The 26,190-nt window shown below is 41.7% G+C and overlaps 1 protein-coding gene across 8 annotated transcripts in view; it reads left to right on the top strand.

The window, feature by feature from the left end:
- The window catches only part of ST3GAL3 (ST3 beta-galactoside alpha-2,3-sialyltransferase 3), a 219,288-nt gene that overhangs the window by 95,372 nt on the left and 97,726 nt on the right, over positions 1-26,190 (top strand). For all 8 annotated transcript variants that reach the window (XM_039474161.2, XM_039474163.2, XM_039474162.2 and 5 more), the window contains one exon: positions 6,246-6,288. In XM_039474161.2, the coding sequence (XP_039330095.1) occupies positions 6,246-6,288 (43 nt within the window). The remainder of the gene's footprint in view (positions 1-6,245; positions 6,289-26,190) is intronic.

A 26,190-nucleotide genomic window follows, 5' to 3' on the forward strand; every position in this document is an offset into this window, starting at 1 on the left:
TGTGAAATCGAGCTTTGGTGATGGCTTTATCTTGAAGGATAAGCAAGGTGAGTGAAGGCATTGTAGAAGAAATGCCACCTGCAGTAGTAGCTCTAGTAGCTCTCAGGCATAAAGGCTTCCTAGAAGAGAGTGGCAGGAGATGAGGCTGAGAAGACAGATCAAGAGGTTGCCACGTGAACCAAGCAACAGTGAAGACTCAAACAAAAGCAGTGACGGGATAGGGAGGGAGCAGGGTCTATATGTAGAAATGAAAGACATTAGGGAACACCAAAATTTCTTTCTTGGAGGACTGGATGATAATGCTATTATTTAAAAACAAGAAGAATCAAGGCTGGAAGGCTGGGGAACAGGCGAAGATAAGTGATTTGCACCATTTTGAGCTCGAGATAACTGTGGGTCATTTAGGAATAATGTGTAGGAAATAACCAATGTGAAAAGAGATTGGGAAATTATTTAATTTTCAATTTTGAAACAGGGTCTCATTTTCGTTGCCCAGGCTGGAGTGCAGCAGTACAGTCATGGCTCACTGCAGCCTCGAATTTTCTGGCTCAGGTGATCCTCCCACCTCAGCCTCCCCAGTAGCTGAGACCACAGGCACTCACCACCACGCTTGGGTAATATTTTGTATTTTTAGTAGAGACAAGGTTTCACCATTTTGCCCAGGCTGGTCTTGAACTCCTGGGCTTAAGTGATCTGCCTGCCTGGGCCTCCCAGTATTGGAATTACAGGCATTAGCCACCACACCCAGTCAGGAAAATATTTTAAATAAAGAGAAAGGCATGTTCAAAGGCCTGGAGATGATAAAGTTATGTTGGAGAAAGATGAAATAGGTCAGCCTGGCAGAAGCGTTTAATATGGCAGGGGTGATGCCGGGAATCTAGAAATGAGGTGGGAATGGTAGCTATAGGCCAGGTCATGAGGGACCTTGTAGATGAAGAGATTGGGATTCATTCTGAGAACAGTAGAGTCTAACCAAAGGTTTTAAGCAGGATTGTGATATGGCCGTATTTATCTTACAGAAAGATAGCTCTGATTACAACACAGAGCATCTGTTAGACAGGGGCAGGGAGACCCAGCTGTAATAGGAGGCTGGTACAGCAATCCAGGGGAGAAGTGCAGCTGGCTTGGCCAAGGAGAGTAGAAACAGAGAAAAGTCAGTAGATTTGAGATCCATTTAGAACATGGAATTAAAAGGACATACCAATGAATTAGATCAAAGAAGAGAGAAGCAGGAATAAAGGAATTCTCTGAGGTTTCAAGCTTGCACAGCTGGGTGAATAATGGTGCTGTTTGTTGAGGTGGGAAATCCAGAAGGAGGTTCTGGGTGTGTATAAGGGTGATGAAGATGAACTCTGGGAGGGTGTGCTTTAGCTTTTAAGTGCCTGTAGGACACTGAACTGGAGCTGTCCAGGAGGCAGCTGGATATACAGATGTGGAGCTCAGCCAGGTGCAGTGGCTCACACCTGTAATCTCAGCATTTTGGGAGGACAAGTTGGGCAGATCATGAGGTCAGGAGTTCAAGACTGGCCTGGCCAACATAGTGAAACCTCATGTCTACTAAAAATACAAAAAACTAGCCAGGCATGGTGGTGGGCACCTATAATCCCAGCTACTCAGGAGGCTGAAGCAGGAGAATCGTTAGAACCTGAGAGGTGGAAGTTACAGTGAGCCGAGTTTGCGCCACTGCACTCCAGCCCAGGCGACAGTGTGAGACTCCATCTCAAAAAAAAAAAAAAAGGTGGAATTCAGGAGAGAGGACTGTACAGGAATGAGAGATTTGGTTTGGGTGCAATGGAAGGATAATTGGGCAGGCAGAACTGAGTGTTGAGCAAGGTGTCTAGACTGAATAAAGAAAAAGTGAAAAAGGAGAACTGAAAAAAAAAAAAAACAAGAAATATGTGGAAATATTTTCAGACGTTGAACAATTGGTAGTACAGGACATTAATCTCTGAAAGAAGGGAAACAGACGAAGTTAGGCCTGTAATTGCCCTAGCCAACTGCCTGGAGAGTTTCCAGTCCACGTTGCAGAGAAGGAGAACCCGAGTCCAAAGCCGAGGTAACAGTTGAGAATTTGGGGAGGCCAGGGCCACTAAAATTCAAGGATCACCAGAGAGGAGAGAACTGCACAGAGAGAGCTCAGGGGATCTGTTGCAGGTCCCCCTTGGGCTTCTCAGCTGATGAGCACATATGGAAGGGAAAACTACCAGAATCTGGGGAAAGAACCACTGGAAAAGGGCAGGCAGAATAATCCCTAGAGATCACACAAGGCTGGGAATTGTGGGAAAACTCTATAATGAATGGGGTACCACATAGTGTACTCAGGAATGTATTGCCTTAGCCATGGGTAAAATTAGTAATGGTGCAAAAAATTAACCTTAAAATTCACTCTTGCCTGTAATTCTAACCCTACAAAGCTTAAAAGCAAGCCTTTAAAGACTCAAACCGTTTCTAAGTGATTTAATTGTATCTCAAAAATACTTAAGGAATGCAGAGATATCCGGAGGATTGCTTGAGCCCAGGAGTTAGAGGCTACAGTGAGCTATGATTGTGCCACCACTCCAGCCTGGGCTACAGATTGAGAACCTGTCTCAAAAAAAGAAAAGGAAAGAAACATAGAGCGAAACTCTACTGGGGGAAAAAAATGAACAGAGCATTGGTGAGCTATGGGGCTTCAGTCAGCCTAATACATGTGTTATTGGGGCCCCTAAAAGACAGAGGAGGGCAGAAAAATATTTGAAGAGATAAGAACCAAATTTTTTTCAAATGTAATTAAATCCCGCAGATCCAAGAACCCAAAGGATGCCAAACACAGAAAGATGATAAAAACCACAGTGCAGTATGCCATAAGCACTCCATTCTCATTTCCCACAGGTGCTTGGCAAAGGGGAGAAAAGCGGCCTCTCCTGGAGAGTCTCAAGAAAAGCCTCGTAGGGTCTGCCAGGCTTCACTTGTGGCAGGAGGTAGAGTGGGTGGGCTGGGTGTTTGGAATGGGGAATCAGAGGGCATTATGAGAAGGGTTTGACAGAGGACTGAGGATGAGAGAAATGGGGTCCATGGCTCATTTTAACTGGCTGTGCACTTTCCTGGGAGATTTAGCTAGCTCTTAAGTTTTCCAAAGATTACTCCCCAGCCCATTGAGTTCTCCATACCTTACGGCCCTGTCAGGCTTCCTTCCGCAGGTTGGAGTGAGAGGCAAGTACCCATCCTACCCTGTTCATAACACAGCTCCCCATAAAGCAGTTTTCAAATCATCTCTCGCTTCATCTCCAGCAGCCAATTATTATTTATATGTGTTGTAGGGAAGGCCTTTAGAATTACGTGATAAGTATTCAGAGATTTCCTTTGAAAATCTGCATCTTAGTCTAGCGCTTCACTATGGTGTCTGAAATGTATCACCTTACAGGGCCGGGTAAAATTTTCTTTCTGGCATCCTGTTACACTAATCTGATTTGGATTTATGACTGTTGTGACCAAATAATCCTGATAACAGTCAACAAATATTTATTGAGCGTCTACTATGAGCAGCTACAGCTCTCATGAGCTGTCAGTCCACATCATCTTTACATTTTTCTTGAATTCATTTGCCAATGTTTACAAACTTAATTTTACCTTAAAAATCCAGATTCCTGGCATGAAAAAAAAATCAGAAGATGTGGTAATGTGGGTCCTGTGTTGCTGCCTGGCACAGTTAGCAGGAGCTAGTGGGAGCTGCCCTTCAGCAGGCCACGCACTGTCCAGTTCCCACTGGGCTCTGATGCTAGAGCCAAGGTCCAGTTGCCATTTATCATGAGTATCTCATTATTCTGGTACTCATGTCTCTTTTTTGAAGGGTACAGTGACCCTTCACTGTGTTGCCCAGGCTAGAGTGCAGTGGTATGATCACAGCTCACTGCAGCCTCTGTCTCCCAGGCCCGAGCCATCCTCCTGCCTCAGCCTCTGGAACAGCTGGGACTATAGATGTGCACCAACACGGCCAACTAATTAAAAAAAATTTTTTTTTGAACAGATGAGGGCTGACTATGCTACCCAGGCTGTTCTCAACCTCCTGAGCTCAAGCAACCCTCCCACCTTGGCCTCCCAAAGTGCTGCTCTTGTCTCTTAATGAAAGAGAGAAAACAGATAGACCAAGAGAGCCATGAAGGGACAAACTTGCTTTAGAAATGCAGAGTTCTTAGAAATTTAATATGCAGTGTGTGTGCGTGTGTGTGTGCACGTGTGTGTGTGTGTGTGTGTGTGTGTAAAACAAAACTAAGATGCCACTGCCAAATAATAAACCCCAGATACAATTACTTTACTATACAGAAAATATATGGGAGAAAAAACAGTGAATCAAAAAAAAGACATTCCAACAAGATTTGTTTTTTAATGCAACTAAAATAAGTAGTGTGAGCTGCTGTATGAGGGTATTACATTCTCCCGCTTCCCTCATTTGAGTTACGCTGTCTCTTGCTTAGCCCCTGACATTTGAGTTTGCAGCAATGAGGGAAACATTCTCTGGCCTCTCTGGAAGGAATCTGCCAAAGTATGGATTCATTGTCTAAGGGAGTCTTAGCTCAGGTCTGAGGAGCAATGGCACAAGAGTCCCCCCATGATTGTCACCACACAGGGAAATGGTAACAGGTATTTGGCAATTTGATGAGGTTTCCTTTCTGTGGAATGATAAAATAGGATTGTTGAAAGATCACTTAACTTTGACACTGACTCTTTGCAAATTGTATTTGTAGTTTTATTTGAGACTTTTTTGTTTTTCTTACCAATTCTTGGGTTCTTGATATGTTAAGGCAAGTCTTTCATCCATTTGTCTGCGTTAGAGCAGAACCAGAATTATTTTGAGGAAAAGCTTTCCTTTTTCCTTTTTTCACTTGCTCAAGGGTATTCTCTTGGGAGGCAAGCCTTCTGATGAGTTAAGTGTCCTAGCTGGTATCTTCAATTTTAAGAAGAGGATTTATTTTCTCTCCACAGCTCAGATGACTTTGAAAGCAATGAATCTGGCCTTAATTGGCCTTGCAGAATGACTCCTGGGAAGTACTTGTCAGCATGTGTAACTTCCCTCTTTTGGCCATTCACTGCTTTTTAAAGGCTGAGTTCCTCGAAAGCTTTGCTGCCTGGCCTTTTCCATTCAGTATTTTGGTCTTGGTATTCTGTTTTACCCTCAGATTGAGCCAGGCCAGCTTAGCTAAGAACTGCATTCATAGGCCACCTTATTCATATGCCACTGCATTCATATGCCAAAATATGGCATAGACACACTCTCTCTCTCTCTCTCTCTCTCTGCAATTATGGAGCAGAGCCATAAGAAATAATCCCATGACACTTCCTATGATTTTCCATATACAGATGTTTTTGAGAACACAGGAAATTTCCCTCAAGTCTTAGTATTAAGAATAGCTGTGACTCTCCTGGTTTATTTTCTGGATACTGCTGAACCATGAAATCCGTGCTTTGCAATTAGTTTTAGCTGTGGCACATCTTGGGGACAGATCTGTAATCTTCCTCCAGCAAGCACACAGGGCCCTAGGACGTTCACTTTGCCATTTTCCTTACCCCACCTGCATTTTCCTATTTTTATGTCCACTTTGGCCCCAGATTTCTCCTTTTTAAAATCTTGTGCCACATACAATTTTGTAGAACTTCTTCAACCTCATTTTAGAATGAGGTAAGATGTAAGGAACTTAAATAAATTAAAAGTTTTTATCTGATTGGTCACTTGTTACAAACATCAATTTGTCTTTAAATTTTATTGTAAACTTGCTGTTCTTTATGTAATCTGATCTGTTGGTTCTTTATGATGACCATGAAGAGAACTGGCATGGATTTGAGGACCCGTGTCTCTTAGCCATGGAGAGACATGGCTAAGATGGCTGATTCAGCAAATGCTGTGTTTAGAGCTTTAGAGGAAGCAGAGATTGCATGTGAGCCTCTTACTTTTCGAGGGTCCAGTTTCTTGGTTTAGTAAATTTCAGTTCCAATTACCACATTGATACAGGAAGGAAGGCAGTTACATACCAACATAGGACTGGCTGCCCTAGAAGCACAGGAAATACCTGGCATTGAACTTGGTCCTTCACAAAACAGGTGTTCAGCTGGTGTTTTGTGGTTTATGCATTTAGTTGTGTTCTTTGAAGCAGTTGAATTGTGTAATTTTCCAAGGATTTTCTGTCCCCATGGTCTAGGTGTGGGGGATGCAATATGCTAGTGTCATTAGTGGCTTGACTTCAGTGACATTTTCTGCTTTTCTTTTTCAGAGTATGATCGGTTGGGCTTCCTCCTGAATCTGGACTCTAAACTGTGAGTAGAATGAGAAGATACCTTGGTTCTGTGGCAGAGAGGTCTGTGAGAGCTGGGTCTCACTTTGAAGGATCAGCTCTTATCACTCTTCTGGTGAATGGGGGACTCCCTGGGGCCTCTGTCCTCAGGCTGTCAGCAGAATCTTGGGGCATGTTACAGTCTGCAGTGGCTGGAGAGGGTGGGATGATAGGTGCAAACATAAGGCCTTCAGTTTGGCTGGCACGGGCAGCTCATTACCGAAGGAGGCCACTGCCAGGAGTTTGAGGGACTAGAAGGCTCCTGGAAGGCCTTCTCCTACAGAGTAGAGGACAGTTGAGTCACAGCAGGAGGCAGGGGCCTCACAAAGATGCTCTGGCACCCGACATGCACAGCCTTCTGTGATCATTCTCTGTCCTCCTCTCTGGCTTCAACTCCTGCCACTCTTGCCACAGGTGAACTCTACTTTTCCCTCTACCTTTGCATATGCTTGTTATCTGTGTCTGAAGTTCTCTTTCCTTGCTAGTCCACTTGGAAAACTAAACAGTGACTTCCTCCCCACACAAATTGCCTCCTCTTCTGTGCTTCCTTTGAATTTTTTACCTCTGTTACAATTATCTTACTATGCTATAATTGCATAATAATTAGATTTTTTAAGGGCACAGGCTCGGAGCTAGGCACAGTAGGTAGCTTGGTTCAAATCCCAATTGATGTTTATTCTCTTTATGATTTGGTGCAAGCTACTTAACCACTCTGAGTCTCAGTTTCATCTGTACGATGAAGACAATAAACTTATTTCGCAGGGTTGTTGTAAGAATTCAATTGAAATGATTAATTTACAGAGGACTGTCAAGTATTGAGTATCTAATCGTTCCACCATCCTTCCCTACTAGCCTTACTGGTTTCTCTAGCACCTATACAGTACTGGTCTGTGTGTCAGGTGCTCATTAAACACTGAACGCTTGGATGGAAGGATGGATGGCTGGCTGGATGGATAGATGGATGATGGTAGGATGACTGCGTACTTCCCTGTTTGACAAACATGCCTTGAGTTGCAGCTCTTTCCACTCTATGTGTTCATGACCCACACAAGCCTGCTCACATGGCTGACGTTCAATAAATCCCTGCAAAACCACATTACTACCTACTGTGATTCCTTTCTATTGTTAGTCATCTTTGTGCACCTGTGTCCCCTGCCCTGTACCAGGCAGACATCATGAAGGATCAGAATTGTGTCTCCTTCCTCTCCTGTCTTGCATAAGGCCTTTTCCACAGTTGCATCTCATGGTGATGGCCACACCTACATACAAGACATCAAACCAGGGGCTGGTTGGTTTTCCCACTGAATAGTCTGGCATCTGGCTTCTTGGCTCTGGTGCCTCATGCTATGACTTCAAGCATTGTAAATCTCCCAACTTTTATACATTATGGAGGCGACTATGAAGGAAGAAGTGTCTATTCTGGTTACCAGGTTAGTAGAGAGATGTCAGCTGCATGTTAACATCTGGTGAATGGGATTTGATTGTGGCTAGAAAGCCACAGGCTTCACTCTTGGAAAATTCTTAACATCTGGGGAATGGGGTTTGAAAGTGGCTAGAAAGCCACAGGCTTCACTCTTAGAAAATTCTTAATTTAGCACACAGAAAAAAAAAACAAATCAAGTATAAGCCCTAAGCAAGTGAAATGCCACCAGAACGGAAGAGATAATTACCAAGTTGAATCACATTGATGAACAAAAGGCATATTCTCTAGGATATGTTAACTACAGTATTTAAACCGTCTTCAACAGTGAAAAGAGGACGATGAGGAGGACACTCCTGCCCTGCTCTCCTGACAGTTGGGTGGTACATAGTAGGCTGTTGTGTGGCTTTCTGGTGTGTATCAGACCAATTCTTTGAGCTACGTGAGTTAACTTGGTCTTTAGCACAGTCAATTGGCTTGGCCTCATTTGATTTAACTCACAATTTAAGCTACAAGCTAGAACTTTTCCTGCCTCTAACTGCAAAGGTTTTTCTAGTCCAGTGCTGTCTTCAGAAGTCTAGTGCTGTCTCTCCAGTCTCACAGATACCTGAGAAAGGTTTTCACCTACTTCCAGAGAGGTTTCCAAGTTAAGGATTCTGCTTTTGGTGGGGGCAATTCCTCCACAAAGTTGAGATCTCCCCTTACCAAGTCCCTCTCTGGTTGCGTTAGATTTTATTTCTGAGGTCTAGGAAAGGACCTGAACTTGAATCAGAACTGGATTTGAATTCCGTCTCTGCTGGGTGGTATTATATAACCTTAGACAATTATTATATTTTAGCTTTCTGAATCCCAGTTTCCCTTTATGAAAAATGTAGATAATAGCACTTACTTTCTATGGTTTTATGAAGAATAAAAGAAAGGGTTCTGTAAAGTATGAATAATTATGCCAATGTAAGGCCTCCTTTTTGTTTATCTTGATTAGGATTCATTTAGCTTCTTCTTTTTTGTTTTTGGTTACAGATAGGCTCTTGCTGTGTTGCCCATGCTGGTCTTGAACTCCTGGGCTCAAGTGATCCTCCCACCTCAGCCTCCTAAAGTATTAGTATTACAGGTGTAAGCCACAGTATCTGGCCTCATTTAGATTCTTGGGTATAAGAATTTCATATGTTCTGGAAAAATTTCAGCCATTATCTCTTTAAATATTCCCTCTGCCCCACTCTTTCTCTATTCCTCTTCTGAAATTCTGATTGAATTTTAGACCTTTCTCATTATATTAATTTACCTTCCATATTTTTCATCTTTTAATTATTTTCACATTAAATTGGAACCCCAAAAGACTCAGCATAAGGATAAACTAGAACATTAATAAACCTGCACCCCCAAAGCAAGGCTGCAAGAACAATGACCAAAACTCGGAGTAGGTCATGGCAATGGAAAAGAAACATTTGATATCTGTGGCCAGAGTTCTCATCACTCAGGTGATCTAGGGAACCTCAAGCTGTGAGTTCAGTTTAAAGTATTCCAGACTGGCCTCCAAGCACCTGGCAGAAATAAATGCAGACTTTCCATAGAGGAAGTCATATGTATTCCTCACAAAATAACTTTTCAAGGAAATGAGCAGCTCACAGTAAAAAACAACTAAACACACAAGGAAACATGCTTCTATTGAAGCTTGTTCTTACGATTTTATGAGAACCAGGTAAAACAACTGACTGAACAGAGGAGTACCCACAAAGATTTCTGAAACGGGAATTATTACCACACATCATTTGTAAAACAAATATGCTGTATTTAAAGAAATAAGAGACAACACTGAACTATATGCATAGCATAGGGAACTATGAAAAGGCAAAATGCCACATTTGAAAAGCAGTGAACTTCTAGAGTTAAAAAATACAGTGACCAAAATTAAAAACTCAGTAAAAGGGGTTAGCAGCAGATTAGATGCAACTAAAGACAGAGTTAGTGAACTGGAAGATAAGACAGAAGAAATTATTTATAAAAGGGGTTGGCAAACTCTTCTGGCAAAGGGCCAAATGGTAAATATTTTAAGATTTGGGGCCTTATTTTTTTTTTGTCACAACTACTCAACTTTGCTGTTTTAACATGAAGGCACCCATGGATAGTACATAGATGAATGAGTCTGGCTATATTTCAATAAAACTTTATTTATGGACCTTGAAATTTTAATTTTACTTAATTTTTTTTGAGATGGAATTTCACTCTTGTTGCCCAGGCTGGAATGCGATGGCACTATCTCAGCTCACCGCAACCTCCGCCTCCCATGTTCAAGTGATTCTCCTGCCTCAGCCTCCCAAGTAGCTGGAATTATAGGCATGTGCTACCATGCCCAGCTAATTTTGTATTTTTAGTAGATACGGAGTTTCTCAATGTTGGTTAGACTGGTCTCGAGCTCCCGACCTGAAGTGATTCGCCCACCTGAGCCTCCCAAAGTGCTAGGATTACAGGCATGAGCCACTGCACCTGGCAATTTTATGTAATTTTTATGTGTCATAAAATATGCTTCTTTTAATTTTTTTCCTCATCTATTAAAAATGTAATAAGACATCCTTAACTCACAGGCCCTATAAAAAACAGGTGAAAGGTTGGCTTTGGCCCACAAGTTGTAGTTGTCTCACCCTTAATTGAGAATGCAGCACAGCTACATCCGCATGAGAATTGTCTCCTCACTCCAGGTGTTTTCCATTCTTGGAACCCTATTGCATAGAAATACTCCTTTAAAAAAAAATTGATTCAGGGAGCAGATGTGCAGGTTTGTTACCTGGGTTTATCGTGTGACGCTGAGGTTTGGAGTATGGATGGTCCCGTCACCCAGGTAGTGAGCACAGTACTAAACAGGTAGTTTTTCATCCCACTCTCCACTCCACTCTGGTGGTCCCCAGTGTCCGTCGTTCTTATTCTTATGTCCATATGTATTCAGTGTTTAGCTCCCATTTGTAAGAGAATATGTGATAACTTCGTTTTCTGTTCTGTGTTAATTTACTTAGGATAATGACTTACAGCTGCATGTATCACTTTTCATAGAAAAGAGAAAACTGTTCTAAAATGCATACAAAACCAAAAAAGAGCCAGAATAGCCAAAGTAATCCTGACCAAAAAGAACAGAGCTAGAGGTATCACGTTACCAGACTTCAAACTCTAAGGATGTAGTAACTAAACATGATACTGCCACAAAAACAGACACACAGACCAATGGAACAGCATAGAGAACCCAGAAATAAAGCCACACAGCTACAGCCATTTGATCTTTGACAAAGTCTGCAAAAGTAAGCAATAGGGAATGGACTACTTATTCAATAAATGGTGTTGGGATAACTGGCTAGCCATATGCAGAAGAATGAAACTGAACCCCTACATTTCACCATATGTATAAATTAAGATGGATTGAAGATTTAAATGTAAGACCTCAAACTATAAAAATCCCCGCAGAAAACCTAGGACATACCCTTCTCATCACTGGCTTTGGCAAAAAATGTATGGCTAAATCCCCAAAAGCAACTGCAGCAAGAACAAAAATTGACAAGTGAGACCTAATCAAACTAAAGAGCTTCTGTACAGCAAAAGAAACTATCAACAGAGTGCACAGACACCCTACAAAATGGGAGAAATACTCTTAAAATACCTTATGTCCAATGATATTTCAAAACCCTGGAAATAGACATTTTAGATTTTTTTGTCTTCGCTGTATTTGTTTAATTATGTCTTTCTCGAATAGAGTGGCTTTTATTTCCTTTGAGAATGCCTTGCTGCTTGTATCTACATGACAGAATCACTTGTCAGTGCTGTAAGCGTTATTCAGAATACTGATGTGCAAAAACCTTGTCTTTTTACTCCCAGAACTGTTCAAGAAGACGGAACTTTTTGGTGGTTAAAAGTGTGAGCTGTGGAGTCAGACATGGATTTTTGGGCCCAGTTCCACATCTTACTAGCTCTAATCTGGAGTGAGTTATTTAACTACTAAGTCTCAGTTAATGTGGTGACAATGGTAACACCAAGGATGAGAGTCAGCCCTTATCAGTGTCTGGTAAACTGGCAGGGATATCGCCCAAAAATGAGGCCTGGACCTCAGCTTGCCTCCTGCTCCATACCCCAGATTTCGTTTCTTCACTCTTTCGTTTAGCAGATACTTCTTGAGCACCAGCTGTGTGTTTTCTAATTGGAATAAATGGAAAGCTCTAAGCCATAGGTACAGCTTTATAAGCTTGACTGGAAAGGCTATCCTGTGAGCTGAAGTCTTAGTGAATGAGGAGGAAGCAGTTGAGAACAGGAAGGGAGAGGAAAAGGAGTACTGCTGAATAGCATGAGCAACAGACAAGTTTCTGGTGGTTTCTTTTTTTTATAATAAGTATGACATATTGGTGGTTTGGAAGCATTAATGGAGTACCAAGAGAATAACCAGGGATCTCCCAGGGTGCATGGAGTATAAAAGGATGAGCAGCCTCCCTTGCAAAGGGCTGTAAAAATGGTGTTTCCCCAAGAGACCTAGGTTTCTGTGAAAGCAAAGATGGAAGGAGCATTGACTGAAGAGTTTGAGGATATAAAGGAACACAGTTTTATGCCACATAATGGAAAGTTAGAGTGTGGGCTGTGCCAGGGGAGCAGTAGGAAACTGGACCAGGAAGAAGCAGAGAGCAGTGACTTGAGAATAAGAAAACTGAGAAGAATATGGTTAGGAGAGGAACAGGAATAGCTAGAATGTAAGACTGGTGAGATGGTGATATTACTAGCCTGTGGTTGCCCAAGAATTGACCCTGTCTCCCCAGGGGTTGGGCACTCAGGCTGCTACATTCCTCCAAGGGGGCACATCTCCTGTCTGAAAGGGGTCTACTGTGGTCTAGCTCAAAGTTGAGGGCCTTGGGAAAAGGCTCAGGAGTAAAGGCTCTTGCCCCAACAATAAAGTGGACAGTCCCTCATTCAATCAACAGATTTGCTGAGCAACTAATATGTATCAGGCAATATTCTGTCCTCTGAGAATATACCAGTGAACAAGACAGTCAATAAGCAAAAAGTATTATAAATAAAGTTTTTAGGATTTTGGAAGGTGGTAAATGCTATGAAAGAAAATAGAGCAAAAGACAAGGGAAGGCTGTTGAAGAGATTGCAAGTTTCAATGGGACAGTCAAAGTAGAACTCACTGAGAAGGTGACCTTTGAACAAAGAGTCAAAGGAAGAGAGGCAGAGCGTTCCAGACAGAACCCTAAGGACATCTCAGTCTCTGTTATAAAGAATACGGCATAATGAGTCAGGAATGTGCCCATTAGGCCAGGGGAGAGATGAGCCATCTGGATTCCTTGAAGGAGCCAGGTCCTGGTGCCCAGGTGTGAGTTTGCTGAGCTGATGTGGGCCTTCTGGGAGCACATTTAATTAAATGGAAGTTTCATCTACTTCTGCTGGGTGTGGGCAGCTGCTCTGTGCTCTGAGAAAGTTCCTGTCTGCTGCCACAATGTGGTGTTTTATAGTTGCCATGTGGGCGAGAGCATGGGGACTTTAATGCTCAGTCTGACTGCATAAGGAATTCCATGTGAAGACACAAAAACATGAAAAGGAAAGCAAACGACCCCCAGAGTCTTGTGAAACCAGGTCATTTGTAATAGTGTATAAACATTGGGCAGTCTAAATACAGCCTGAGGTGAGTTTACTGCTTTTAAGGGTGATGGTAGTTGCAAATCTCTGCAGTCCTCTGCTATACCAGCTGAACTGTCGAAGGATGTGGGTTTACTGCTTCTAAAACAGCTTGTCAAGTTCCCTATGGCTGCAAGGGGAAAGCATTTATTGAGTACCTATTATATGCCCAATGGTGCACTAGGTACTTTCTTTTTTTTTTTTTTTTTGAGACGTAGTTTCACTCTTGTTACCCAGGCTGGAGTGCAATGGCATGATCTTGGCTCACCGCAACCTCTGCCTCCTGGGTTCAGGCAATTCTCCTGCCTCAGCCTCCTGAGTAGCTGGGATTACAGGCAAGTGCCACCATGCCCAGCTAATGTTTTGTATTTTTAGTAGAGACGGGGTTTGACCATGTTGACCAGCGTGGTCTTGATCTCTTGTCCTCGTGATCCACCCGCCTCGGCCTCCCAAAGTGCTGGGATTACAAGCTTGAGCCACTGCGCCCGGCCTGCACTAGATACTTTCTATGTTACCTGTTGCCACAACAGTTGCTTAGATAATCTCATCCAGTATCATGCCTTTAAATATCATCTATGTGCTGATGACGCCTTCATTTATATCAAGACCAGTTCCCTTTCCCCACACTCCAGACTCATTTACCCAATTACCTCCTTCATTTGGATGTGTATTAGGCATCTCACACTTAACATGTCCAGAACCAAACTCCGGATTCACACCCCTGCCTCCCAGAATCTTTTCTACCCCAGGAAATGGCTGCTAACTACATCCTTCTAATTGCTCACGTCAAATACTGTAGCATCATTTCTTTGACACTCAAACCTAATAATCCTAAACCCTGTTAGCTTTACCTTAAATATCCTTATATCCAGCCACTTCTCACTACCTCTATATCATCACTCTGTCCAAACGATTATCATCTCCCACCTAATTTTTGCACTCCCAACTGGTCTCCCAGATTTTATACTTGCTTCTCTGTGGTCTGTTTCTACACTGAACCCAAAGTGATCCCGATAAAGTACAAGATAGATCTTGTTATTCCTGTGATCAGAACTCCCCAGCAGCTCCCCATTTCTTGTATAATGAAGGCCAGAACCTTAACAATGCTTACCAAGGCCCTACATGGTCTACACCAGGCGTCCCCAAACTTTTTATACAGGGGGCCAGTTCACTGTCCCTCAGACCGTTGTGGGTCACCACATACTGTGCTCCTCTCACTGACCACCAATGAAAGAGGTGCCCCTTCCTGAAGTGCAGGGGGGGGGTTAAATAAATGGCCTCAGGGGGCTGCATGCGGCCCGCGGGCAGTAGTTTGGGGATGCCTGGTCTACACCCTGGTTCTTGTTACTCTCCTTCTTGTTTATTGTTTTATCCTGGTCTCCTTGCTGTGATTCAGATACTCCAGGCCTGCTTCAGCCCCACACTCTTGGCATTTGTTCATTCCTTTGTCTGGAACACTCTTCCCCAGCTACCTGCAGAGATTGTGCACTCCCTCCCCTTTTTGGAACATAGCTCAAATGTCACCTTCTTAATAAAGTCTCCCTTGCCCATCCCATTTAAAAGCATAGCCCCATCCCCCATTGGCATTCCCCATTCCCCTTTATTGTGTCATTTTCTCCACGGTCCCTATCACTCTCAGATGCTGCGTGTGTTTTATTTACTTGTTTATTGTCTGTCTCCATCTACGACAGTTTTTTTTTTTTTCTATTTTGTTCCCCACTATTTTCTAGCACCAAAACCAATGTCTACTATATTACTTAGTGATCAATTAATAACTATTTGTTGCATGGATAAATGGTGGGCAACTCTATGAAGTAGATGGTATTTAAATGCATTTTAACAAATGTGAAAATGACTATAGACAGGGATAAGTAATTTACTTGTGTTCACAGAACTAAACGTGATCAAGCCAGTATTTGAACCCTTCTCTGCCTGGCTCCAAACTTTTTTACTTTTCTCACTATTCAACATATAGCTTTCTGTTTTTTCCCAAATTCGCAGTCAGTTTGATCCTACATTTATACTATACCGTAAGCTTTGTAAAGGCAAGAACTATGAATCTTCTGCTCACAGATGTATTCACAATGCCTAGTATAGTGTTTATGTGCATAGTAAATATTCAGTAGGTATTTGTTCAATCAATTGAGGACAGAAGGAAGCAGGTATGAATAAGAGAATAGAGCCACCTTTAATAACAAAATCCAGATCTTTCAAGTATTGTTATTAGAAGATTTTTAGGGAGAGGAGAGGCAGTGTTGAGGATTGTCAGATGGCCCCTTCCTTTATCTAACGCTGACTTTCACCATCTCCTGGAGAGACTGTCACTTGAAGAACTTCTGCCACCATCATGCTGACTTCAGAGGGCCAGCTTCTCTTTAATGCCTCAAAAAAAAAAAAAAAAAAAAGGAAAGGGGTGTGTGTGTAGGTGGGCGGGAGGTTACTTTCTCTTGGCTCCTCTAAGCAAAGCTAAAAATATTTCACTAAAGATTAAAAGAGGACATCAGAGAAATTAACCTTGAGAGGACAAGAAATCCAAAGGAGTAGTCTGGTTTGCAAAATGCAGAATTCTCTCTCTTCTATAGCTAGCATGAGCCCGGGCCATACTTACTTCACAACAGGAAAGCACAGCATTGCAGGATTTGGCTAGGTTCTTTGCTTCGTGACATCTAGACTTTTTCACAGCCCACTGTTAAAAGACTTTCTCCTGGACATCTTGGGCTACGTGACAAGATTGAAATTCCCACTTTGCAGCTCATGGAGGGCTCTCTCTGCACAGTGGTATTTGACCTTGACTGCATATTGGAATCACCTGGGGAGCCTAAAAAATTACTGATGCCTGCATCCCATCCTCTAGAGATTCTGAAGTCATTGAGCGAGGACACAACCTTTGCATTAGAATTTTAAAGCTGCGCAGGTGAGTCTGATATGCAGCCAAACTGAGAACCACTGCTTTAATAAAAGATTCTGTTTCCTGTCTGAAGAAGTCTCCACTTCCCCAGGTAACTGATACCAAGAATAAATCTGTCTGTACATAGGAGTATGTCTATGTGTGGTGATTCACAACCAAGACCTCACTACCCAGAGATTCCGATTTAGTTGATCAGGAACTGGGCTCAGGTTCCTTTATGTTTAAATATTCTCCCAGATGATTCTAATATCCCAGGGTCAAGAACCATGAAGTGACCTTCAGGCCTGTCAGTATAATTGTATCTGAACATAACAACTACTGCAGAATATTGTAATAGTTATGTTAGGATAATGGAACTGTGGCTACTTTCTTTTCTTTTGATTCTAAATATTGTTTTTATTCCACCTTTTCGATGAAAAAAAATATGTTTGGATGTTTCTGTAATTTTTTCAAACTTTCATTATGGGCTATAGATCTCTAGGAACTATTTTCAGAAATCCATTTTATATTAGTTTTTGGTTACTAACCTTTTCTCTAGTTTTTCTTAATGGTCTTTTAAAATCTCAGCCAATTGAAGAATTTCCTATACGTTATATCGACTAATTTATCTCTTCCTTATCTATAGTTGAAATAAATATATGTGTAAAGATGTAGTATTTGTCTTTTCTATGCTGCCAAACTCCAGGAGATCTGAGGGTGGAACATGAGAACTCTGGAGGAATGGGGAGAGACCAAATTATATGGGGCTTTAGAGATAGCAACAAGAAGAAATTTGGGCTTCATCTCAAGGGCAAAAGATGCCTTGAAGGGTTTTAAGCAGATGAGTAGTGACATAATCAGTTTTGACCCTTAGGAAGATGTCTTTGGCTACAGGAAGGTAATTTGATTAGAGAGGGGCAAGAATGGAAAGGGAGCGGGTACTTAGGAGGCTCTGATAAAAGTACAGAGTAGAAATCAGCAGAGAAAATCAACAAAACAAATGCTGGTTCTTTGCAAATATCTATGAAATTGATAAACCTCTGGCCAAAAAGAGAGAGAGAGAGAGAAGATATACATTACTAATACCAGAAGTGAACATAAGATTATCACTACTAATCTATAGATATTAAAAGAAAAATAGGCAGGGTGAAGTGGTTCACATCTATAGTCCCAGTACTTTGCAAGGCTGAGGAAGGAGGATCACTGGAACCCAGGAGGTGGAGACCAGCCTGGGCAATGTAGGGAGACCTCATCTCTTAAAAAAAAAATTAGCCAGTTGTGCCTGTAATTCCAGCCACTTAGTAAGTTGAGATGGGAGGATCACTTGTACCCAAGAGGTCAAGGCTGCAGTGAGTTGTGATCATGCCACTGAACTCCAGCCTGGACAACAGAGTGAGACCCTGTCTTAAAAAAAAAAAAAAAAGAAGAAAGGAAAAGAAAGAAAGAAAAAGGATAATAAAAGAATATTGTGAACAACTCTGTACCCACAAATCTGATAACTTAGATGAAATGGACGGATTCCTTGAAAGACACAAACCACCAATAAAACTGACACAAGGAGAAATAGACAATCTGAATAAAAATATATCTATCAAAGAAATTAAATCACTAATTAACAACTTTCCAGAACAGAAACGACAGCCTCAGATGGTTTCACCAGTGAATTCTATCAAAATTTAAGGGAAAAAATGATGCCAGTTATCTACAGTGTCTTCCAGAAAATCAAGGCAGAAAGAACGCTTTCTAATTCATTCTATGCATCCAACATTACCCTAGACATTACCCTACTACCCAAATAAAGACATTATAAGAAAGGAGAACTACAGATCAATATCTCCCATGAACATGCTGCAGAAATCCTCAATTATTAGCAAATAGAGGTCAGCAATGTATTAACAGAATTACATGTTGCATCCAAGTGGGATTTATTCCACGTATGCAAGGCTGGTTCAGCTTTCAAAAATCAGTTAATAACATTCTGTCACATCAACAGGCTAAAGAAGAGAAATCATATAATCATGTCTATAGATATAAAAAAATTTTGATACAATCCAATACCTATTCATGATTAAAAAAAAAAAATATCAGCAAACTATGAGTGGAGGGGAACTTCTTCAATTTGATCCAAAAAATCTAGAGCTAACATCATGCTTAATGATGGGAAACTGGATGCTTTCCCCCTAAGATTGAGAAAAAAACAAGGATGTCCCCCCCTCACCACTCCTGTTCAACATTACACTAAAGTCTTCACTAACACGGTAAGACAAGAAAATGAAATAAAAGGCATACCGTTTGAGAAGAAGGAAGGAAAGCCGATTCTGTTCACAGATGACACGACTGTCTATGGAGAAAATCCCAAAGATTAGCAAAAACATTCCGGAACTAATAAGCAATGAAGGCAAGTTTTCAGGCTGTAAGGTTAATATACAAAAGGCAATTGCTTTCCTATATACCGACAAGAAGCCACTGGAATTTAAAATTTAAAACACAGTATCATTTATATTAGTGCCTATAAAAAGGAAATACTTAGGGATAAATCTGACAAAATGTGTGTGAATGTGTGTGTGCATAGATTCATATATAAATGAGGAAAACTACAAAACTCTAATGAAGGCAATCTAGATAAATAAGTATTTTGATAGAAAGACTGACTCAATATTAGGTTTTGGGGGATTTGGGTGTTTTTATTTTTTAACAGGGTTGCCCAGGCTAGAGTGTAGCAGTGCATCCATGGCTCACTTCTGCCTCAAACTCCCAGGCTCAAAGTGATCCTCCTACCTCAGCCTCTCAAGTAGCTGGGGCTACAGGCCTGTGCCACCACACTCAGCTAATTTTTTTTTATTATTTTTTATTTCTTTACTTGATCTAGAAGTTCAATTTTAGCAAGTAATTTTATGGATAACAACAAACTTATGTTAAAGTTTATATGGCAAAGCAGAAGACCCAGAATCGCCAACATGATACTGACAAAGAATAAAGTGGTAAGATTGACATCATCTGACTTCAGAACTACAATAAAGCTATCAAGATACATCAAGACAGCATGGTATTGGCAAAATAATAGATAAATAGATAAATGGAATGGGATAGAAATTCCATAAATTGACCCACATAAATACAATCTGTTGATCTATGACAAAGGAGCAAAGGCAATTCAATGGAAAAAGGATACTTTTTTCAACAAATGATACTGGAATAATTAGACATCTGCATGTACAAATTAATCATTCACCTTGTACCTTTCACAAAAATTAACTCAAAATGGAACCTAAACAGACTAAATGTAAAACATGAAACTATAATAAACTTCTGGAAGGTAACATAGAAACTTTATGTGACTTTGGATTTGATAATGAGTTTCTAGATATAAAACCAAAAGCACAGTTCAGGAAGAAAAAATCAGTAAGTTGATTTTATTAAACTCTAAAACTTGTGCTCTGTGAAGTTCACTGTTAAGTGAATGAAAAGCCACAGACTTGGGAAAAAATACTGCAAAACACATATCTGAGTAAGGCCTTGTGTTCAGAATATACAAAGAACTCTTAAAACTCAACAGTAAGAAAACAACCAACTCAATTTAAAAATGGCCAAAAGAACCGAAAGGACACCTTTCCAGATGGTCAAAAAAAGATGTGCAGATGGAAAATAACCATATGCAAAGATGCTTGCATCATGTGTCATTCAGAAAATGCAAATTAAAACAACAGTGAAATACTATCACACCTATTAGAATGATTTTAAAAAAACCAACCTGACAGTCTCAAATGCTGACAAGGATGTGGAGCAGTAGGAACTCCCATTCACTGGGGCTGGGAATGCCTAACGGTTTGGCCACTTGGGAGCACACTTTGGAGCACTCTGGCAGTCTGGCAGCATTTTACAAAGTAAAACACAGTACGACCATATGTTCTAGCAGTCACCCTCCTAAGTATTTACCCAGTGGAACTGAAAACTTACGTCTACACAAAAACTATACATGAATATTTATAGCAGCTTTATTCATAATTGCCAATAACTAGAGGCAACCAAGATGTCCTTCAGTATGAATATGGACAAACTGTGGCACATCTAGACAATGGACTGTTATTCAGAACTAAAAAGAAATGAAGTCTGTTTTTTTTTTAAAAAAGTGTATTTTATAAAATTCAAAGCCCTCTAAGGGCTTTGAAATCAGGAAAAATAAAAAGTGTATTTTATAAAACAGATACAACCAACGTCCAAGATCTTTTAAATCAGAAAGCTCTATATTCAGATCTTCCTCCTGCCACTTCTTAGTTGAATTTCTTTATTTCTTTGTTCATAAAAAGGGAGGAATAATACCTATCATATAGGGTTGTTTAAGGATTAACAATAATGTAAATAAACATAAAAACAAAATCCCTGATAATTATTGAACTAGTGTTAGCTACATTCCTCCACTCTCTATTATTTTGCTTCCCAAATATATCTTACAAATACTCTTCCTCTCTATATCCACTGTTAACCCTTTCATCCGGGACTTTTCATTTCTCTCTTGGACTAGTGCGTGTCATTCATCTACATGAAAATTCTTCAGTGGCTCCCCATTGCCTCCCTCAGCAAGTCCAGACTCCTTGTGCTAGCAGCAAGACCATGCTGTGGGCTCACAGTCTTTGTTTCGTCAATACTAATGTATTTGCAGTTCTCCATATGTGCCAGGCTCTCCTTCTTCTTTGGACCCTTGCACATGTATCCTCGGTGAGAATGCCCTGCTACTTTCTCTCTTTTCTTGACAGTACGTCCTAATTCCCAAGACCACTTTAATTATCTGTCTTCTCCGTATATACTCTTCTATATAACAATGGTTTACTTATACCCACAGGTATCTTTTATTTACTTACCTATCTTGCTTACTAAAATTCAGGATTTTTGAGAATAGGAACCAAAATGGAAAACTTATGTTTCTTAGTGCTTCTGAAACATTTCCTCTGGGGAGGACCCTTAGTGGCAGAGGAGAGTGAGCATATATTGCAAAACAACCCCCTGCAAACATAAACATTCCCTTTTTTTTTTTTTTTTTTTTTTTTTTTTGGAGACAGGGTTTCACCTTGTTGCCAAAGCTGGAGTTCAGAGGTGCAATCTCAGCTCACTGTAGCCTCAGCTCAAGCAGTTCTCACAACCTCAGCTTCACAGGCCCAAGTAATCCTCACAACCTCAGCTGCCTGAGGAGCTAGGACTACAGGCACATGCCACCATGCCCAGCTAATTTTTAAAATTTTTGAAAATAGAGATAAGGTCTCCCTATGTTGCCCCCAGTCTCAAACTCCTGGGCTCTAGTGAATCCTCCCACCTTGACTTCCCAAAGTCCCGGGATTACAGATGTTAGCCACCATACCTGGTCCCCAAAATTATTTAAAATCTTTCATTTGGTTTGTAAAAATTCTGCATTCTACATCATAGTACATACGTGTTTTCCAAACACATTCTTCCTCATATCTTCAAGTACATGCATTGCTCCAGGAAGACACACTGGTTCGTACTATGGCTTTGAATAAGTCCAACCTTTATTACATAGCCCCTGAACTGTGAAACCTGCTTTGAGAGTGTGGACTTATAGTGGACTTAGGGACAGTGTTATCTGGAAATCATAATAGTGACCTCTGTCTTCTACTGGGGACCTAGAGAAGAATTGAACACAAGGTTTGAGTGCAATTTTCACTACGAATTTTGTGAGATGTAGCCCTGCCATGGGGCTCACATAAGTGCTAGGATGCTGGTGTGTAACAAGTTCCTGCACATAGATGTTGGCATCCTTTTAGTGACACCCCCACCCCCCATCCCCAGAAGTCTCCTGACCTCCCTGCCTAATAGGCATATATTTACAGACAGCCACATGAATGAGAGAGAAGAATCCAAATAAGAAAAATAAAGGAGCAGTTCTTTTCCTTCTTAAATTACTGAAACTATGATAGTAATCCAGAAGAATCTGGAAGGAATAGTAAAAGCAGAAGTCAAACATTAAAACAGTAGGAACAGTGACTAATATTTGTATAACCTTTCAGAGGACACTCTGACCCACATTGCTGTAGGTGTTCATTGATCTTCCCATCAGCCCTATGAAATGTACATTACTATAGCTATTTTAAGAGTTAAGGAAACCATTGTGTCTTACCTGAGGTTACATGTCTGGTAAGTAGAACTGCTGACTTAAACTCCAATCCTCTTACCTTAAGCTGATTGTGCTTCATGTCAAAGAAAGCAGGGGCTTTGGTAAGAACAGGAGAGAGTTTTGGAGTCAGTTTTCTCTTGTCAAAAATGAAAATAGGGCTGCTCCAAGGGTAGACAGGACTGTGACCAAGAATGTTTTGCAAGGTCTCTGCCTGTGCAAACCAGTTGATGGGTCCATGTATGCTATAATTACTTACTAAGGATTTAGAACAATGGGTAGAGAAGAGATACTTATGCATTCGTTTGTTATCCAATCAGTGCACCTGAAACTTCTTTTTGCTACCCAGATATCACCTCTTTCTGTTGAGGTTCAGGAACCATCTCTTTGTGTTTTCTATTGTCAAATGTATCATTCCTGGGAAGTTACGTATCTCCTGTCACACACACACAAAAAAAAGCAGTGCTGTTAGTACTCATTGCCATGGCTTTTTGGAAGCTGTTTTGTAGAAACAGTGATCTTCTCCCTACACCTCTCCAGTACCATTCATTTCATGCTGGCTACATCATTTCATCATTTCATAATGCTGGCTACATCATTTCATGAGGCTGCGCTATCCTTCCTGAGGCCCGAGAGTACTGGCTTCCAGTGACTCTCTCAAAGGTGACACTGCTTGGTTGGTTATGACCACACACAGCAGTGTTACCCAGAGCGTCTAGGGACAGTGTGAATGGTAATTGTTTTCTGGTCATGTTAAATGTATCATTTGAAATTTTATTGTAAACAGAACAGCACGTCTTCCAACCGTGGCTTCTGCTGGACTCCTTTAGCCCCACGTGCCTGGGTCTAAGGGAAGTACTGCTTTTGGAGGATTGTTGTAAAACTAAACTAGATCATCCAATCCACCATTCGATCTTCTGTCTGGTACCTGGTTTGTGCTCAGCGAATGTTACTTCCCTTGTGTTTTTCACTACCACCCAGAAAGAGGATGTGTTTCTATTTTTAAGGAAATTAAGTATGGAAACAAAATTGAATCGGAGAGTCACAGCAGATCCCTGATGGAGTGCTTCCATGAGAATTGTCCGTTGAAGCACTTGGAGAACTTACTGGGGAGCATCCTTCCAGCTAAGATGAAGTAAATTACAAGGTCCTGGAAACAAATATAACCCATAGTAATGTCAGCTCTGGAATCACTGATCAAACAGGATGAAAAGGTATTTTAGTGCCTAGTAGCAAGAGCTAAAGGCAGGGCCTCTGGAGCTGAGAAACACCACAAGTTTTAGATGGCTCAGATTAAGCAGTCCCTTTTTTCTTAAAGTGAGAGACATTTGACAGTGCTTCAGCATTTATCATAGACGGCTGTACATGGGGCAAAAGCTGTAAAAAAAACCTGAGTCTACACTGGAGGTCACAAAGAGCAAAGAGTCCTTGATGTCTAGGGTAGAATGGGTTGACACAGCCCATATGTGGATAGATGAAGAAACTGGTGACAATGTAGGAAGACCCAGCAGACCTGGAGTAACAGATCAGACCGGCAGCATTCAGAGGAGATGAAAGTTGTCCTTAAGGAGAAACATTTTCTTCTTGGGGCGTGAGAGGATCTATGGCAGTAAAGGCCATTTCCAAAAAAATTAAAGTGAAAATGTTTAACGACAGAATAGGATTACTCAGGCAAAGCTGCTTCTGCCACTTCCCTCGCCATGTCGTTATCCCAGAAACAACTCTCTAGTAATTTGGAGAAATGCATCCTCATCAGGAAGGTAGAGGATAGAACTGAAGAATTCCATCCTCTGTGGATGGAGTGAGCTCTGTTCGGAGAGGCTCGTCTGCATGCTCATGTAAGTCCCCCTAGCGTGGTAGCATGGGCTTTGATTAAGCCGCTGGGTACTTAATGCCAGCCCTTCATTCTCAGCATAACTCTTAAAATTTTTTTGCCGGGCGCGATGGCTCAAGCCTGTAATCCCAGCACTTTGGGAGGCCGAGGCGGGTGGATCACAAGGTCGAGAGATCGAGACCAACCTGGTCAACATGGTGAAACCCCGTCTCTACTAAAAATACAAAAAATTAGCTGGGCATGGTGGCGCGTGCCTGTAATCCCAGCTACTCAGGAGGCTGAGGCAGGAGAATTGCCTGAGCCCAGGAGGCGGAGGTTGCGGTGAGCCGAGATCGCGCCATTGCACTCCAGCCTGGGTAACAAGAGCAAAACTCCGTCTCAAAAAAAAAAAAAAAAAAAAATTTATAAAATAAGTACCAGTGTAATCCCAGTTTTAAAGATGTAGAAATTAAGGGCACAAAACAGTTAAAAAGACATGCCCCAAATCACACAGCTAGTAAGAGAACCAGGATAAAAATCCAAGCAGAATGACTCAATTGCCTCTAAATATGTGTTGCATGTAGAAATGAGAGGCAGAGGCCGGGTGCAGTGACTCACGACTGTAATCCTAGCACTTGGAGAGGCCAAGGCAGATGGATCACGAGGTCAGGAGATCGAGACCATCCTGGCCAACATGATGAAATCCCATCTCTACTAAAATACAAAAAACTAGCTGGGCATGGTGGAACGTGCCTGTAATCCTAGCTACTCGGGAGACTGAGGCAGGGGAATCACTTGAACCCGGGAGGCAGAGGTTGCAGTGAGCCGAGATCACACCACTGCACTCCAGCCTGGCGACAAAGCGAGAGTCCATCTCAGAAAAAAAAAGAAATGACAGGCAGAAAGGGGCAGGCGGTAAGAGAGTAGGGTAGGGGAACAAGTGAGCCAGCAAAGATGAAGGTCTGCCCTAGTTAGCTCAGGTCCACAGGGGAATGGGTTTGTCCTACCTGGGAAGGGAAGCATCATGGAAAGTTCATAAGGGAAGTGGAGCTTAAACTGAATAGGCATCTCTGGCCAAGGCAGGCTAAGGGAACAGAGCTAAGACCAGCCCTTTCACTTTTGGGCTAGATCCTTTTCCCCCTCTGCCTTCTCAAAGACATTCTCCCCCAACCTGGCCAACATGGTGAAAGCTCATCTCTACTAAAAATACAAAAATTAGCCCAGCGTGGTGGCATGCGCTGGTAATCCCAGCTACTTGGGAGGGTGAGGCAGGAGAATCACCTGAACCTGGGAGGCAGAGGTTGCAGTGAGCCAAGATCGAGACAGGGCACTCTGGCCTGGGTGACAGAGTGAGACCCCAGCTCGGGGCAGAGGGAGGGGAAAGACATACTCCCTACAGCTGTCCTATGTCTATTGGGAGCTTCTCTCTCTCTCTCTCTTTTTTTTTTTTTTTTTTGGATAGGGAGTCTTGCTCTGTTGCCCAGGCTGGAGTGCAATGGCCCAATCTCAGCTCATGATGCCTGGCTAATTTTTTTGTATTTTTAGTAGTGACAGGGTTTCACGATATTTGTCAGGCTAGTTTCAAACTCCCAACCTCGTGATCTGCCCACCTTGGCCTCCCAAAGTGCTGGGATTACAGGCATGAGCCACCGCTCCCAGCCTACTTTTCTTCTAACCAGCTTGTAAACTTGTGAAAATAGTTCCTAACCTCAAAAAACACTTTACCCTGCTTCCTGCTCCAGCTATTGCTCCATTTCTTTGTTCCTTTATAGCAAAACTTCTAAAAATAATCTGTATTTCATGACTTCAGTTTCTCTCCTCCTGTTTTCTCTTAAACCCATTGAAATGAGTTTCACCTCCACATTCCAGTGGAGTGCCTGTTGTCGAGGTCGGTGACTTCCCTGTTGCCGAATCCATCAGTTAGTCCTGTGGCCATACCTTACTGGGCCTACACAGTGTGTGACCCAGTTGGTCTCTTGTGTCCTTACTGAGCCCCTT

The sequence above is a fragment of the Saimiri boliviensis genome, chromosome 11 (assembly GCF_048565385.1).
Source record: "Saimiri boliviensis isolate mSaiBol1 chromosome 11, mSaiBol1.pri, whole genome shotgun sequence".
In the NCBI taxonomy this organism is placed as follows: domain Eukaryota; kingdom Metazoa; phylum Chordata; class Mammalia; order Primates; family Cebidae; genus Saimiri; species Saimiri boliviensis.